The 16,487-nt window shown below is 42.2% G+C and overlaps 1 protein-coding gene across 1 annotated transcript in view; it reads right to left on the bottom strand.

Moving 5' to 3' along the window:
- LOC309555269 (tetraspanin-11-like) overlaps window positions 1–16,487 on the bottom strand; it is a gene marked incomplete at its 5' end in the record, with an annotated part of 83,373 nt that overhangs the window by 17,835 nt on the left and 49,051 nt on the right. Inside the window, one exon of the mRNA XM_082257174.1 lies at window positions 1,766–1,840. Within this exon, the coding sequence (XP_082113300.1) occupies window positions 1,766–1,840 (75 nt within the window). The remainder of the gene's footprint in view (window positions 1–1,765; window positions 1,841–16,487) is intronic.

A 16,487-nucleotide genomic window follows, 5' to 3' on the forward strand; every position in this document is an offset into this window, starting at 1 on the left:
GACAAGCTTACACCTAACTAGCCCTAATGTGGTAGCAAACTGTTACACCACTTGTACCTACAGGTAAGCCTATAAAAAGGCTTACCTGTAGGTACTTTGAATATCTCCTAAACCTGCACAATTTCTAATATCTCCTAAACCCGCACCTGCACAAACCTTCAGAGCCCGTGCCGTAAATGGCGGCTCCTGCGCTCATGACCAGGCGTGAGGTCATCATGCACCCGGCCACTCATATAGCAGGAGGCCGCGAAGCTGGAAGGAAGACCAGGGAAGGATGTCAGCCCTCTGAGCGGTGACATTACGGCACTGGAGGGCTTTATTCTAAGGTAAGTCTCTCATAATGTGCTAGTATGCAGTGCTTACTAGCATATTATGACATTGTCTTACAGGGAAATTTTTTTTAAACCACATGTGGTTTATTACTGCTTTAAAACTGTCCTCTCTCTCCTAACACCTATGCTAACCTATCTGAGTAAAAAAGATCTGAATCCCCGCTGTGAGTCAGCAAGACTTCAAGAGTGAATGCATGTGTTGCACTCTGGTCAAACAGAAGCCTAAATAAGGGTCAAAAATAGCTTGACCTTTTGATTTATATAACCTATGGCATGTATAATACAATAGTGCCATCTAGAAGTTGAATCGAGAAATGTTTCACCCATAAAAAATGAATGTAAAGGAAGTAGTGGGAAGGAGCCACATCCATGTGGGAATGGTTAAACTTTCTAAATAACAGGCCAGCAACATAAGCTGAATGGAGGACTCCATAACAACATAGCAACAAGGAAGGTCTGTGCCAGAGGGGACTTTACAGGACCAAAGGAGAGATTGCACCTGGGGATTTCCTGCAATCGCTTGTAGAGTACAGCCTGGGTTCCTAAATGCCTATGGAGATCATGACACTAACCTGAATACCCTGAGCTAAGTGTATTCCTACTGTACATACTTTATGTAACATGTGCATGTGCTGTATGTATATCTGTCTGTCTTGTATAGTTCTCTTATAATTGTAAATAGTTTGTATGTACAGTATTTGTGTTTAGTAAACAACATTAATACATGACAGAAACATTTTTATGCTTCCTTGCTTTACCGAAAGTGACCTTAACAAACACAAAGCAAAACAGCGTCGTCAACGAATGGGCCATGGATGACATCATTGCTCCAGGCTTTACTAGCTATTGTCAGAGTGCTCTCTCCTCTCTCCTGCAGTTGACACATGGGAGCTGGAACATATGAACAGACCAGAGAGGCCTGAAAATGATAAGTATATACATCCTACTTACACTGATTAGTAAGTATAGGTGTTAGGAGGGGAGAATTTTATGGCTGGAATTCCAATTCAAAGCTGAAGTTTATTCTTCGTATACAGTGTTTGCCTTTCCTGCTACCCCCTGTGATGTGCTGCACTGCAAGTGAGGGAGCTGTGTTGCCTTGGTCCATTTGCGACCATTAAATAAACAGCACCACAACAAGTTAATGCACATAACATGCGTAAGATGTCAGTGTGACAATGTGCCCATGACCATAACATACTGATTCAAAGAGGTGTGAATGGACCTCCTGGTTACATAATTAGGCCTCATCAAGCAGTAATAAAGTCCTCCCTTACAGGACTCCACCTGTTCCTTCCCGCCATGAATACTGCATGGATGTTGATGGTGCATTAATTTCCAACATGATGGAATGACACAAGCGAGGGTTAGAGCTAAGAACACAATATTCTCATCTAACATCAAGGATAGTATCAAAATACATGTACACTTACTGTTTCATAGTATATATATGCCAGGACACCAGCTGCAAGTTCGGCTGTATAGACTGAAATAAGAATGACCAAATACTGAAAGAGAAAAAAAGAAAATACATTTTAGAATAAATATTGCCAAAGCTGAACTCCTATCAGACACAATATTTCACTAGCTTGTGCTCCAAGAAAAAAATCTTACTCCCTCAAGAGCCGACGCTCTCTTTTGCTCTGGAAATGTGCCCAGGCCCTTGATGTCTTCTCGTAAGATAAGGACCTTTGGACCTGCATTGAACGTGATGACTTCAGAGTAGGGGGCAGCCGCAGGACTGGACTGGAATGATGGGTTAGGAGTTATTTTGGCTCTGAAGAAGAGGGTTCTCCCTCAAAACGCATCAGCCAGGTATATGCAGATACCATCACATCATCCAGCACCATAGGAAAATCCTGGTAGTCCTGCAGGCGATTGGTTCCAATTTCCTTACATGTGTGCAATTACAGTATCAGGTTTCTTTTTTGAGTACAATGTATGCTACCTTTTTTGGAATTGAATAAACTGTTTTAGTGGTAAAGCACAAGGTTGGTGCGCCCTTCTCTTGTTGTTTTTCAGTGTATTTGGATACCCTTGGTTCTGAGGGGGCAGCAAGACCTTAGGTGATGTGTACTAAGACCACACAAGACCACTTACCTTCTCGTATACCACTTGAGTGCAGGAGAGACACTGCTGTACAGTAGGTATCATAGCAGGGATGCTGACAATGGACCAACAAAACTATTTAAAAGTATTTTTTATCACAAAGTTATATTTGTTGTTTAGAGGAAAGTCTCTGCTTCCCTTACCTTGCCCAATTAACAAAATTTCATTTCTACAATGTGACCAGACAACAAGAGCTGGCTATATATGTAACAACATTTCACAGAGCAGCCTATCTGCGAAATTAATTGTTGAGCTGTATATTGTAACATTATTTAATAAGACAGGGGTTCGGATGAAGGAGATCAAGGATTTCACTGACAACAATTTCCTTATTTATTTTGGATTAAAGTGTCACTTGATGCCCTGTAGAGGTCTATATGTATAGAACAGAATCTAGACAACACAGTCCACCTTAAAAGCAGAAAATATACAAAATGGGAGCAGATAAGTGGTTACTTGTGCAAAAAACAAAGTGGAAAGGTCGCTGTCAGACTGCTATCATGTGAAAGTTTCTTGGGGACAGTTTCCCCAAACTGAGTTTGGCCCACACCTTAGCTCATCCCTACTATGGGGAATTATTATTATTATTTTTTTTTGTAGCATCCTCCTAGGTAGGTGCTAGAAGAGAGTATCGTTTTTGGGTCTTTCTGCTTTCCAGGAAGATTGCCAGGTAAATGTATAGTGCTCTCTATCTACCAGGAAGCAGGATCTATTGTTATGGTCTGCTACAGGTGATCAGGTGCAGCTCAGCTTGTCTGAATGTTTCATACTGGTCCAATAGGGAAGCATATTGGACAGTGGGAGGGAACCTGACATGTGAGGGCACAGGCATTGCTACAGCCCTGGTGATTGTCAGAGGAAAGTGCCTCGATGCATGCTGGATGACTGCATAAATGCCAAGGGCACATTTGTTTGGGATCTTTGACTGGAGTGTGAGGTCCCGGGGGGGGGGGCAGCTGCCCCTTCTCTGTAGAAGCTGCCATGCGGCCTTGGGTAGTCGACCTGAGGGCCTGAAAGTCAGAGATAGGAGCTGAACCCAGATGTCCTGCAGAGCTGACTGGAAAGTAGACACTGATAAGTATCTGATTCTGCCTACAGTGAGCACAGATCTGTGTCATGGGACCTGTCATGTGAGGGCCATCCCTTCAGAAAAAGTGGAAAAGTTAGTGGACGGGTGTCAGTCAAGGGGATGCTAAAGAGTGTCCTGAAGATAAAGTAGTTGCAGGGCCGGTTTTAGACAAAGTGTGGCCCTGGGCAAACCTAAAAGTGGGGCCCCAAATTTTTTTATATTCTACCAAAAATATAGGTGCATTTAATCAATTTAGCCAAATAAAACATACAACTACATGAAAATATGCTTTAATTAAATAACATTAAATAGGATAAATAAAATATGGCCTATGTGGCACGACCGTACGGCATCAATGGATGCGCCGCTCTCCTCACGCAGGCGCACCACGGACTACCAAAGAACCCACGGCGAACTTAGCCGTTTTTTCTTAGAAAGTCACCTATCTCTGCAATAAAATTTCACTATTAAAACTTATTGATACGGACTTTCTCAAACCACTACCATGGAAAATATTTTACAGATGGGTTCAACTGCTGTGAATACGCTGATATTTTGAACCACATCGGATTCCTGGACTGAATCTCCAAATCCATATAGTAAATAACATTTATTCATTTTTTCTTTGGCATGTCCTTTGTCCGAATATCCACCAATTCACTCATTTATCTCACACAGCATATAGTTCCTGTAGCACCTGAAGGAATACTGGGAAGGCACATTCACAAGAAAGTGGATACTGGACATGTATGTAAACAATTCTAGCGAAAATAATTTTTTCCTGCATATACATTAGGTTACTGATTATATCATACCTTAATACTTATAGAATGGGTGACATATCCTTGACAAAGGCCTAACCTTGGCCGAAACGCGTCGGATTACCGATTGGACACCTCCTCTGAACCAATCCCCGTCATTTGATACAGGGAACAGCAGAGCAGGATTGTCCCCCTCAAGAATCTGAAAGTCACTTAATTCTCATGTGTAAACACACTTTACCTTCTCTTCACCAGCACCCAATGGGCCTTTACCCATTCACACTCAAGTGTTTGTATATATTATGTTGTTTTAATAAACTATTATTATCTACTACCATCTATATCCTTTACTCCTGCCCTTAAAATCCCCAACCTGACCTGAGGCATCACAAACTACATACAATTTGTTGGGATGGTGGCAGAAACTACTATAAAACCTCCAATACAAGATCCATAACCTTAAATTTTTAAAATATAACAAAATCAATGCAACTATGAATTTTTCATCGAGAAAAAATCCAGTGTAGACAGTGTAGACAAGGCTTTAAAGAACAATATAACAATGACGTCCGTCTCTGCTGCCTGGCAACAGACGTGATGGCGCACACGTGACGTCAGTTACCAGCAGCCCCCGCGCTGGAGCCTGGGACTGGGGGACGGACGTTCCCAGAGGCAGAGGGGAGGGGGAGCCGGAGCCCGGAGCGGAGGAGAAGGTCAGAGGTGAGGGGAAGGTGGGAGGGGATTTGGGCCCAGCCACAGGCAGCACAGCGCTGCGCAGCGCATTGTATCCGCCCACCGGCACATAGCGGAGCGGAGGCAGCGTGACACTGACAGGGGGCGGCTGGGGGCCCTTTGGAACATGAAGCCGGCTCCTGACAGTGACGGGGCCCCTTTGTAAAATGGAGCTCGCTGCTGACAGTGACACGGGGCCCGGGGCCCCTGGACATTCGGGGCCCTGGGCAGTTTCCCAGGTTGCCCCCCCCCCCCCCCCCGACGCCGGCCCTGAGTAGTTGTATCAAGTCTGCTGCTAAAGAGAGAAAGAAGACTTAATTCTTCCATACAAGTGGCGGTATGGTCAAATTAGTGTGTCTGCTTTCACAAATAATCTGGTGAGGCCAAGTGAGAGTTGTCCGTATCTACTGTGGATAGTTCAGTGGGAGTATCCCACTATTCTCTTTTCCCATCCAAGTTCCATAATAAATATATAAAACCAAATACCCTGGACTGTTAATTAAGTAACAAGCAGAACGGGAGTAAGTAGGGATATGTGAAAGACCTCCAGCAACTGTCTGCAGGTAATCAGAGGGAGGCCTAAGAAGCCAACACCTAGCAAGCCCTACGGGACAGTGCTACATTTTAAAGGCAACTTTTTTTTATTATAAAATCAAGCAAGAAAGAGTACAAACCCAAGCAAACATTGCTTGCATAGAGATGTAATACAGTAAGAAATAATTGTCCATAAAGTACATTGTGAATATCTAACATAGGACCAGAAGCATAATATAGACATGACAAAGTAGAATATATTCCAGATCCAAGAACTATGTCTCAAAAAAATGGAAGACCCAAGATTAGTAGTATTTAAAAAGTGTTTATTTGGTTGCAAGCCATAATACTTTATACTTAAATGTAAGGTTTTGTACCCATAGTTAAGCTTTAAAGGACAATAAGATTGGACAGCCAACTTCTACTGTATGAACAACAATAATCTGTATATGCATGAATCGTCCAGATCTAATAATGGTAAATTAACAGATTGGATTTCTATGTAATTTAATGCTGTATTCTGAGAAGAGCTATGTGTGTCTGGTATCTTATACAGAGGAAGGAATCACAGGGTTCCTAGTTAGGATGAGTGGGATCAGTCTGTGACAGTGGAACTTACCTTCAAAGAACCAGAGTCGGCTTATTGCAAAGGCACCTGCGGTGATAAAAGAGCCACTTGTGGTATATTTAGCTCTCTGCAAGTATAGTTAATCAGGAAATTAAATTTTGCATAATCGAAGAGAAGAGAGCGGTACCCAGGCTGACAAAACAACATCAGAACGTGCAATTATCACCTGTTACATCACTCTTTTTTCCTTTGTATTATCTATTTTTTTTTTTTTATGGAAATGTATTTGATTGTACAGAAAATCACTGCTTTCAGAAATCACATTTAAAAAAGAAAACCAGAACTAAACCTTGGTTAATATAAAAGGAGGAATTAAAGAACCTCTTTGGGGAACTATGTAAAACACCCTTTAGTTCCCATATGCTCTAATTATTCAATTTTGTTATTATAATTACTTGAACTGTGTCACCAAATTCCAGCTAATTTTAATCAGGTTTGAAGTCAGAGTATGTTTCTTAGTCAGACTAAAAAAGTATACTGAGTTAAACCAAAAAGAATGAATTAAAAGCCGCATCCTTAGAACCCCAAAACCCGCAGTTTATCCAGAGTAAATCAATTAAACTGCTACCTTATACACATCATCCAGTTCTCTCCACCACTCCTTTCTATAAACAAAAAATGTTTTAAACATTAGTTCATAGTAGTAGTTGGTGCAACGCTGCCTACAAACCATATCTCCCAGAAGCCAATGCTCTGACATTGCTTTGTGGGGCAGCTCAGGAACAAGGGCGAAGGCCTTTGTGACATCACAACTCAGGTAATCTGGGTTGCATATTGAAGCCCGAATTTACAGAGTTGTAAGTACCACTTGCGATGCTGATAATGTCAAGAATACAAGTCAGAAGTTTGTATTTCCCATGTGTCCAAAACCAAAAAAATGCAGAATCAGCTACTGTGGACATTATTGGGTAGATATTATTCTATTCATAACCACTTGCAGTAATGCTAACAGCAGCTGGCAGCATGATGGCACACCTCCTGTAGTCCAAAAGACTACAGGAGGTGTGTCTTTGCTGACCAGAGACTTCAGGATGAGGTTGGGTGATGATGGGTGTCTGTCACCCAGGAAGTGGCATGGCAGCAGGAGGGGAATGGGCAATTGTAGCAGTGCACTGCATCACATGACATCCATCACCCTCCTATTCCTGTGGCAGCAGTGGGTGGAAAATGAAGCTGTACTGACATAGGCGCTTCTCTCTGCAACATTATCTTGTGAGTCCAGTGTGGTTTGATGATACACCAAAGGAGACAACCACAGAAGGAGACATCCACTGTATGTAGGCTGCATTCATCATTAAACCTGAAATTGGATCAGCACTGGGCATGAAGGCATGTGAGGGAAAGAGGGGGGGGGGCACTGGAGCGTGGAGAGCATATGTACTGTTTTTTTTTTAATATAGTACACAGCTGACCACAGGGGGAAGAGAATAAAAAAAAAAAAAGGCACAATATATTATTTTTTTTTTTTACCAAATATCAGATCTAAAAAAAATCAGCACAAGCAAGTGTACAATTTTGTGTTCCGTCTCAAATCTTCCTTTAACAAAGTACCCATAGCATTTTTATGCATACATCTAATTGTGGCATATATTAGCTCTCCATTGTCTTTTTTAAAATTAATTAAATAAGTAAATTGCTCTGTAAGTATTTGAATTAAGCAGAGAGTCCCCACCTATCTTCAAGTAGAAGAGATTGTGGGAAAAAGGGGATTTTAAAGTGCCCAACAGATCACAAAATGATTGCAAATACTACACTGTTTCATAAATTAATAAAATCATAAACCAATTTATTAGTACACAAAATTTTTAAAAACATGTATATTTTTTTGAGAGCGTTATAACAAACAAGTATTATATTCATTCCGTATAGGAAAATGCTTAGATAAGTACATATGGATCTGGATCAACGTGTTTCGCCCGAATCTAGGGCCTCTTCAGGATCCACGTATCTGGTTTTATTAGACTCAAGTATAAATCATCATACTATAGATCCAATATCTGCCTCATAAGGCCTTGATCACAGCCAATATGGATATATTTACAATTGTGTAAGAGTCTTTTAAAATCAAGTGAGGATGAGCCGGTGGATAACCACCATCCCTCAGATAAAAATAACAAGGGGGTTAAGCCCACACCGCAATTAAGTGAAGGCAGCCCTGGAGACTGCCATCCAAGAAAAGCTCCAAATATATAATAGACGGTATTATAAGTCCATAGCAGCTGGGTCTGGGTCAAACAAGAGCCAACAAAAAGAAACAGGGGCCCATTCCAGGTTCCCGTGACAGCAAAGAAAATAGAACTGCTTTGGCAGCCTCCAACAGCCCCGTCAGATCAGGTTGGGTGATGATGGGTGTCATCCACCCAGGAAGTGGCATGGCAGCAGGAGGGGAAAGGGCAATTGTAGCAGTGCACAGCATCACATGACATCCATCACCCTCTTGTTCCTGCGGCAGCAGTGGGTGGAAAATGAAGCTTTACTGACATAAGCGCTTCTCTCTGCAACATTATCTTGTGAGCCCAGTGTGGTTTGATGTTACACCCAAGGAGACAACCACAGAAAGTGACATCCACAGTATGTAGGCTGCACGATGCTGCAAATCATTAAACCTGAAATTGGGTCAGCACTGGCCACGGAGGAAGGCATGTAAGGGAAAGCGCGGGGGATAAGCACTGGAGCATGGAGAGGATATGTACTGCTTTTTTTTTTTTTTTTTATATAGTACACAGGTGAGCACAGGGGAAGAGAATACAAAAATAGGCAAAATAGTTTCATTTTTTTTTTTTTACCAAACATCAGATCTAAAAAAAATCAGCACAAGCAAGTGTACAATTTTGTGTTCTGTCTCAAATCTTCCTTTGACAAAGTTCTTATAGCGTCAGTATGCATACATGATCTAATTGTGGCATATATTAGCTCATCATTGTCTTTTTTTTAATTATTTAAATATGTAAATTGCTCTGTAAGTATTGTTTGTCACAACAACAGCATCCAAAATTAAAACTTTCTAAAAACAGATTGCGTGCGGTCTAGGGAACAGGCCCCTTGATAAGTCTTGATGAGATTAGTACGGGGGACTTATTAAAGTTTTTTAGTAACTTTACACTCCCGGGGAATCAGTGTGCCTTTTAATGCGAATTTTATCTTCCATAATTAGGGCTTCAATTTAGAGCCTCTTTTGTCACTTATTTTTTCTAGGCAATTAGAAAATCAATTAATTTTAAGGCTCGCTGTTGTAGCTTTTCTGTCTCTTCCCATGTTTCTTGTTAATGTCTTCCACTGACAAAAGCATTAAACAAAACAGACAGCAACAAAAACATATTCTTAACCACTGTAGACCCATCTGCAGCCTTAAAATGACAACTTACAGCGATTCTGCCATGTTTATAAAAAACATTTGAATAAAAGGTTTCCTGTAGTGGATGATTCTTTATAATCAACTATCCTGCTGACTGTTCTGATACACTTCTGTGTGTGTTAGAAACCTGCTTTCCCACTGCAAGCGTTAGTTCCATCTGTCAGCCCCTAGGTCACTACAGGGCTCATCAATGACAAAGGGGGCCAGTGGAGTGAACCACAGCATGCCATGGGGAGGCAGAAACATTAGACAAACCCAAAATACATTGAGCTGGTTTATACTGATGCTCAGAGCTCCTCCCAAAAGGGGAAGCTCTTCTTGTTTGCACCCTCCTCCCTACTGATACATTTGGCCATTTTTTGGGGGGGGGGGGAGCTGGTACCTGGTTTTGGCAGGTACCTGCTCTCACTTCTCTGGCTCAGATTGCCGATACACTACTGTTGCTGCTAAAGCTGCAGTATGGGAAATTTACATCCAGAAAATGGCTGGTGGTGAATGGAAGCTGGAGGAAGATCAAGAGATGTCTGCATGCTTTGATACTGAAGACTGTCTCACAGGCGTGTATTGACCTAGACATACAGTATCTCACAAAAGTGAGTACACCCCTAAAATTTTTGTAAATATGTTATTATATCTTTTCATGTGACAACACTGAAGAAATTACGCTTTGCTACAATGTAAAGTAGTGAGTTCACAGCTTGTATAACAGTGTAAATTTGCTGTCCCCTCAAAGTAACTTAACAGACATCCAATAATGTCTTAACCGCTGGCAACAAAAGTGAGTACACCCCTAAGTAAAAATGTAAAAACTGGGCCCAAAGTTTCAATATTTTGTGTGGCCACTATTATTTTTCAGCACTGCCTTAACCCTCTTGGGCATGTAGTTTACCAGAGCTTCATAGGTTGCCACTGGAGTCCTCTGACAACATCACGGAGCTGGTGGATGTTAAAGACCTTGCGCTCCTCCACCTTCTGTTTGAGAAAGTCCCACAGATGCTCAATAGGGTTTAGGTCTGGAGACATGCTTGGCCAGCCCATCACCTTTACCCTCAGCTTCTTTAGCAAAGCAGTGGTCGTCTTGAAGCTGTGTTTGGGGTCGTTATGTTGGAATACAGCCCTGCGGCCCAGTCTCCAAAGGGAGGGGATCATGCTCTGCTTCAGTATGTCACAGTACATGTTGGCATTCATGGTTCCCTCAATGAACTGTAGCTCCCCAGTGCCAATCACTTTTACCCTCAGCTTCTTTAGCAAGGCAGTGGTCGTCTTGAAGGTGTGTTTGGGGTCGTTATCATGTTGGAATACTGCCCTGCGACCCAGTCTCCGAAGGGAGGGGATCATGCCCTGCTTCTTTATGTCACAGTACATGTTGGCATTCATGGTTCCCTCAATGAACTGTAGCTTCCCAGCACTCATGCAGCCCCAGACTATGACACTCCCACCACCATGCTTGACTGTAGGCAAGACACACTTGTCTTTGTACTCCTCACCTGTTTGCCGCTACACACGCTTGACACCATCTGAACCAAATATGTTTATCTTGGTCTCGTCAAACCACAGGACATGGTTCCAGTAATCCATGTCTATAGTTTGCTTGTCTTCAGCAAATTGTTTGCAGGCTTTCTTTTGTATCATCTTTAGAAGAGGCTTCCTTCTGGGATGACAGTAATGCAGACCAATTTGATGCAGTGTGCGGCGTATGGTCTGAGCACTGACAGGCTGACCCCCCACCCCTTCAACCTCTGCAGCAATACTGGCAGCACTCATACATCTACTGTATTTCCCAAAGTCAACCTCTGGATATGATGCTGAGCACATGCATATAACTTCTTTGGTCGACCATGGCGAGGCCTGTTCTGAGTGGAACCTGTCCTGTTAAACTGCTGTATGGTCTTGGCCACCGTGCTACAGTTCAGTTGCTCTTTATGTAGAGCAATAATTCTTTTTTCAAATCCTCAGAGAGTTCTTTGCCATGAGGTGTCATGTTGAATTCCCACTGACCAGTATGGGAGAGTAAGAGCGATAACACCAAATTTAACACACCTGCTCCCCATTCACACCTGAGACCTTGTAACACTAACAAATCACATGACACCAGGGAGAGAAAATGGCAAATTGGGTCCAATTTGGACATTTTCACTTAGGGTTGTACTCACTTTTGTTGCCAGAGGTTTAGACATTAATGGCTGTGTGTGAGTTATTTTAAGGGGACATCATATTTACACTGTTATAGAAGCTTAACACTCACTACTTTACATTGTAGCAAAGTGTAATTTCTTCAGTGTTTTCACATGAAAAGATATAATAAAATATTAACAAAAATGTGAAGGGTGTACTCACTTTTGTGAGATACTGTATGTGTGGTCATTATAATCTAGAGAGGCGGAGGAGAGGCACACCTGTCATGATTGATGACCAATGCAATGATAAGGATAACTGGAATGGTGAAAATTTTCAGTCTTGCTCAACAGAACAAGGCAACCCACCTACAATATGAAACAACTAAAAATGTTGTTGGTGGGCTACTTCGATCTATTTCATTTCTGTAATTAAAAACTAATTGTAAGTAGCCAAACTTTCTGTGAAAATTGTTATGTGTTTGGCCTACAGAATGTAAGACCTGGGCTTATTTATGAAGTCTCCCTACGGGTAAGTGGTGGGGACAAGTAAGGAGAGTAAGATCGACAGGTAGTTTATAAGCTAGAATCAACAAATGTCACTGACAGCTGCACTTTAGTGCCAAGTCCAAATGAGTTTCCAAAACAGAACAATGTAACTACAATGTTTTCACAGGTAATCACAATGGAGTTTTCCTGTCGTCACTGAAATTTCATTCCAATACCTCTTGTAGGCTCTACTGTTCTTTATGCTGGTTTAGTGGTGCTTTTGGGACCTTTTAGCCCACCTCACCACTGTCTGTTTATACTTTCTTACTGCTCCCCAAGCCCTACTCCATAAAAATTTTGTTTCCAAGCACTGCACTGATAAGCTCCTCATAGATATATTGAAATCTAGTGGTTTCAGCAGAGACCTGCCCAATGTTGATCCTTCTATGGCTGTTCCCACTTGACAGAAGTTCACCCAACGGCTGTTGGATATTGTTCTCGCCCATGGCCAGCCTTATAAGCCTAAAACAGTTGTATGCTATTTGAGATAATTGTGTTTTTCATATAATATGAGGCTGCTATATACCTGAAGTATGCAGAAACGATTTGCATGGCTTTGCGCACTCTCCTAAAATAAGGAATATACCTCTTATTTTGTGAGGATGGAGGTGAGACATACAGATATCTCCTTTTTTTAGGACGCTACATTGCTCTGCAGAGATCGTAACGCCCAGAACTTCCAAAGAATAAAAAAATAATGACATACTGTATAGTGGACGTTTAACTAAGCCAAAGACCACTTTCATTTATCCATGTACTCAATATTGTAAATAAATATTCCCAGTAGAAAATCCCCTTTGTATGAAAAACAGTTTCTACTGGATTAACAACTGCTGTTTTTAATGCAAATACAAATACTTTAAGTTCGTTAACAAAAGCTTGCCTTTGACCCACATGGGGCTAGAACACTGCCTCTGTGCCCTGTGCATGTCCCTGTGTTACCTGTAGGAGTTAAACCATTAATACAAAACACGTTGTGTTCCTAATGGTTCTTTTATTCCTGCTCTGCCTACTTATGACTTGTCTGCACTTCTTAAACCTACACAAATTAGTCCCACAGGGCTATAGAAAATCCTAAGGATCCTGACAGGGTCCAGCTTGCAGGGTACTAATAATCCCTTAAACAACAGAATTTACTTCCTCACGGTTGTTCTGCGTCCAGTGGAGAAACAAGCGTGTACATCACACTCTACTGCTCATTAACTGCAAATATTGAGAAGTTTTTGTTCCTCTTTTCAAATTAGAGAACCGGTTGCCATCAATTAATATTTTCTCATGCTGCACTGTCAGAGGCTGCCCACGCCGAATGCAGTTTTTTATTTGCAATATATTATGCATTAATCATCCTCTAACCTCTTGAGTGAAAATAATGGAAAAGGGTTAATAATACAGGAACTCTAGGCAAACCTTCAGTATTTAAAATGATTTAGGGGACAACATTTTCCTGCTGACTGGTTTTCAATTTCTTTCTTGGCTCTCACCTTCTGCACCTGCCTTTCCTGCTAAGCTCTGTCCCCATGTTTGCTGGATTCTGATTTTCTGTATGGTGCCTATTTTGAGCCTATGGTAAAGTGTATGAATTTTGTTTGATATGGTATAGGGAATGGTTCAGACCCATATCGGGTCCTTTATTCTTGTCTGTGTCCCATTGGTGAGGTGTCCTTGTACTTTGTCATACAAAGACAGCAGGAAGAAAGATGAGATTTCTCCAAAGCAAGGGGGAAGGCCCCTCTAAGGCTAGGGTCACATCTGTGCAGCCCCGTGGGCTGCAATTTACGTGGGCATGCCTCCTAAATCACAGGGAGAAGGTCCCCGCAGCATTTCAGAAATCACAGCCTTCATGGAAACTGCAAGTTATATAGTTAGTCTTGCTGAAAGACACAAGTCAGTCTAGTTCAAACAATAGAAGGAAAAAAAATGTATACACACAATTGAATTTGAACTGCAGACTTTCATCTTTAATTCAAGGGGTTAAACATAAATATGAAAGTACACATTTTAACAACTGCAACCATTTGTATACACATTCCCCCCATTTTCAGAGGCTCAAATGTAATTGGACAAGTGAATATAATTGTAGCGCCCCCCCCACCCAACCTCCAGAGGCCTGGTGGTGACCCCCAGAGACATGGAGGGCTGGCATTCCTCCTTAGGGTGCAGATTGCTAGGCCTTTAAGCTAAAACCAGCAATCCGTACTTTGTAGCATAAGCTGTCTCCTATAGCAACAATATGCAACTCACGGAAGAAGCAGGAATTCTGTGGATGATTCCATCTTGACGCTTTCCCAGGCTCTCCAACATATGGCAGAGTCACGTCTGGTACTTCATCTCAGGTCTCTATCCTTTCCTTCATGCTTCCAGGTAGTGAGCAGGCTCTCCCCTACAGAGCCCTGAGTATATGGCTAGGCCTACCCAGCAGCAGCTGTTCTTCACACACCCACCCAAAGGACTCAGATCACCTGACTTCCTCCAAATAAATAGCTTCTCCCAGCATGCTCAGCTATCGGTATAATTGGCTGCGAGAAACATACATATTCATAACCTGACTCATTGTAATTCATCACACTAATGCCAAAGGTAACAGTGTCACCTACCGACAAAAGGGAGAAACACAGCCAAACCAGGATTAGGAGGAAATCCAATGACCACAAAAACTACAAATCTACCAGGCTAGCTACCACCTAGCACAGCTAAACCTGCTTAGGACAAGGGTGCTACATTCTCCCCCTGCCAAGGAGACGACGTCCATGGAGTCTGCAAAAAAAAAACATACAGTGGGTACGGAAAGTATTCAGACCCCCTTAAATTTTTCACTCTTTGTTATATTGCAGCCATTTGCTAAAATCATTTAGGTTCATTCTTCTTCCTCATGAATGTACACATAGCACCCCATACTGACAGAAAAACACAGAATTGTTGACATTGTTGCAGATTTATTAAAAAAGAAAAACTGAAATATCACATGGTCCTAAGTATTCAGACCCTTTGCTGTGACACTCATATATTTAACTCAGGTGCTTTCCATTTCTTCTGATCATCCTTGAGATGGTTCTACACCTTCATTTGAGTCAAGCTGTGTTTGATTATACTGATTGGACTTGATTAGGAAAGCCACACACCTGTCTATATAAGACCTTCCAGATCACAATGCATGTCAGAGCAAATGAGAATCATGAGGTCAAAGGAACTGCCTGAAGAGCTCAGAGACAGAATTGTGGCAAGGCACAGATCTGGCCAAGGTTACAAAAAGATTTCTGCTACACTTAAGGTTCCTAAGAGCACAGTGGCCTCCATAATCCTCAAATGGAAGACGTTTGGGACGACCAGAACCCTTCCTAGAGCTGTCCGTCCGGCCAAACTGAGCTATCGGGGGAGAAGAGCCTTGGTGAGAGAGGTAAAGAAGAACCCAAAGATCACTGTGGCTGAGCTCCAGAGATGCAGTCAGGAGATGGGAGAAAGTTGTAGAAAGTCAACCATCACTGCAGCCCTCCACCAGTTGGGGCTTTATGGCAGAGTGGCCCGACGGAAGCCTCTCCTCAGTGTAAGACACATGAAAGTCCGCATGGAGTTTGCTAAAAAACACCTGAAGGACTCCAAGATGGTGAGAAATAAGATTCTCTGGTCTGATGAGACCAAAATAGAACTTTTTGGCCTTAATTCTAAGCGGTATGTGTGGAGGAAACCAGGCACTGCTCATCACCTGTCCAATACAGTCCCAACAGTGAAGCATGGTGGTGGCAGCATCATGCTGTGGGGTGTTTTTTTTTAGCTGCAGGGACAGGACGACTGGTTGCAATCGAGGGAAAGATGAATGCGGCCAAGTACAGGGATATCCTGGACAAAAACCTTCTCCAGAGTGCTCTGGACCTCAGACTGGGCCGTAGGTTTACCTTCCAACAAGACAATGACCCTAAGCACACAGCTAAAATAAAGAAGGAGTGGCTTCACTACAACTCCGTGACTGTTCTTGAATGGCCCAGCCAGAGCCCTGACTTAAACCCAATTGAGCATCTCTGGAGAGACCTAAAAATGGCTGTCCACCAACGGTTACCATCCAATCTGACAGAACTGGAGAGGATCTGCAAGGAGGAATGGCAGAGGATCCCCAAATCCAGGTGTGAAAGACTTGTTGCATCTTTCCCAAAAAGACTCCTGGCTGTATTAGATCAAAAGGGGGCTTCTACTAAATACTGAGCAAAGGGTCTGAATACTTAGGACCATGTGATATTTCAGTTTTTCTTTTTTAATAAATCTGCAACAATGTCAACAATTCTGTGTTTTTCTGTCAGTATGGGGTGCTATGT

The sequence above is a fragment of the Pelophylax lessonae genome (assembly GCF_965119305.1).
Source record: "Pelophylax lessonae genome assembly, chromosome: 4".
In the NCBI taxonomy this organism is placed as follows: domain Eukaryota; kingdom Metazoa; phylum Chordata; class Amphibia; order Anura; family Ranidae; genus Pelophylax; species Pelophylax lessonae.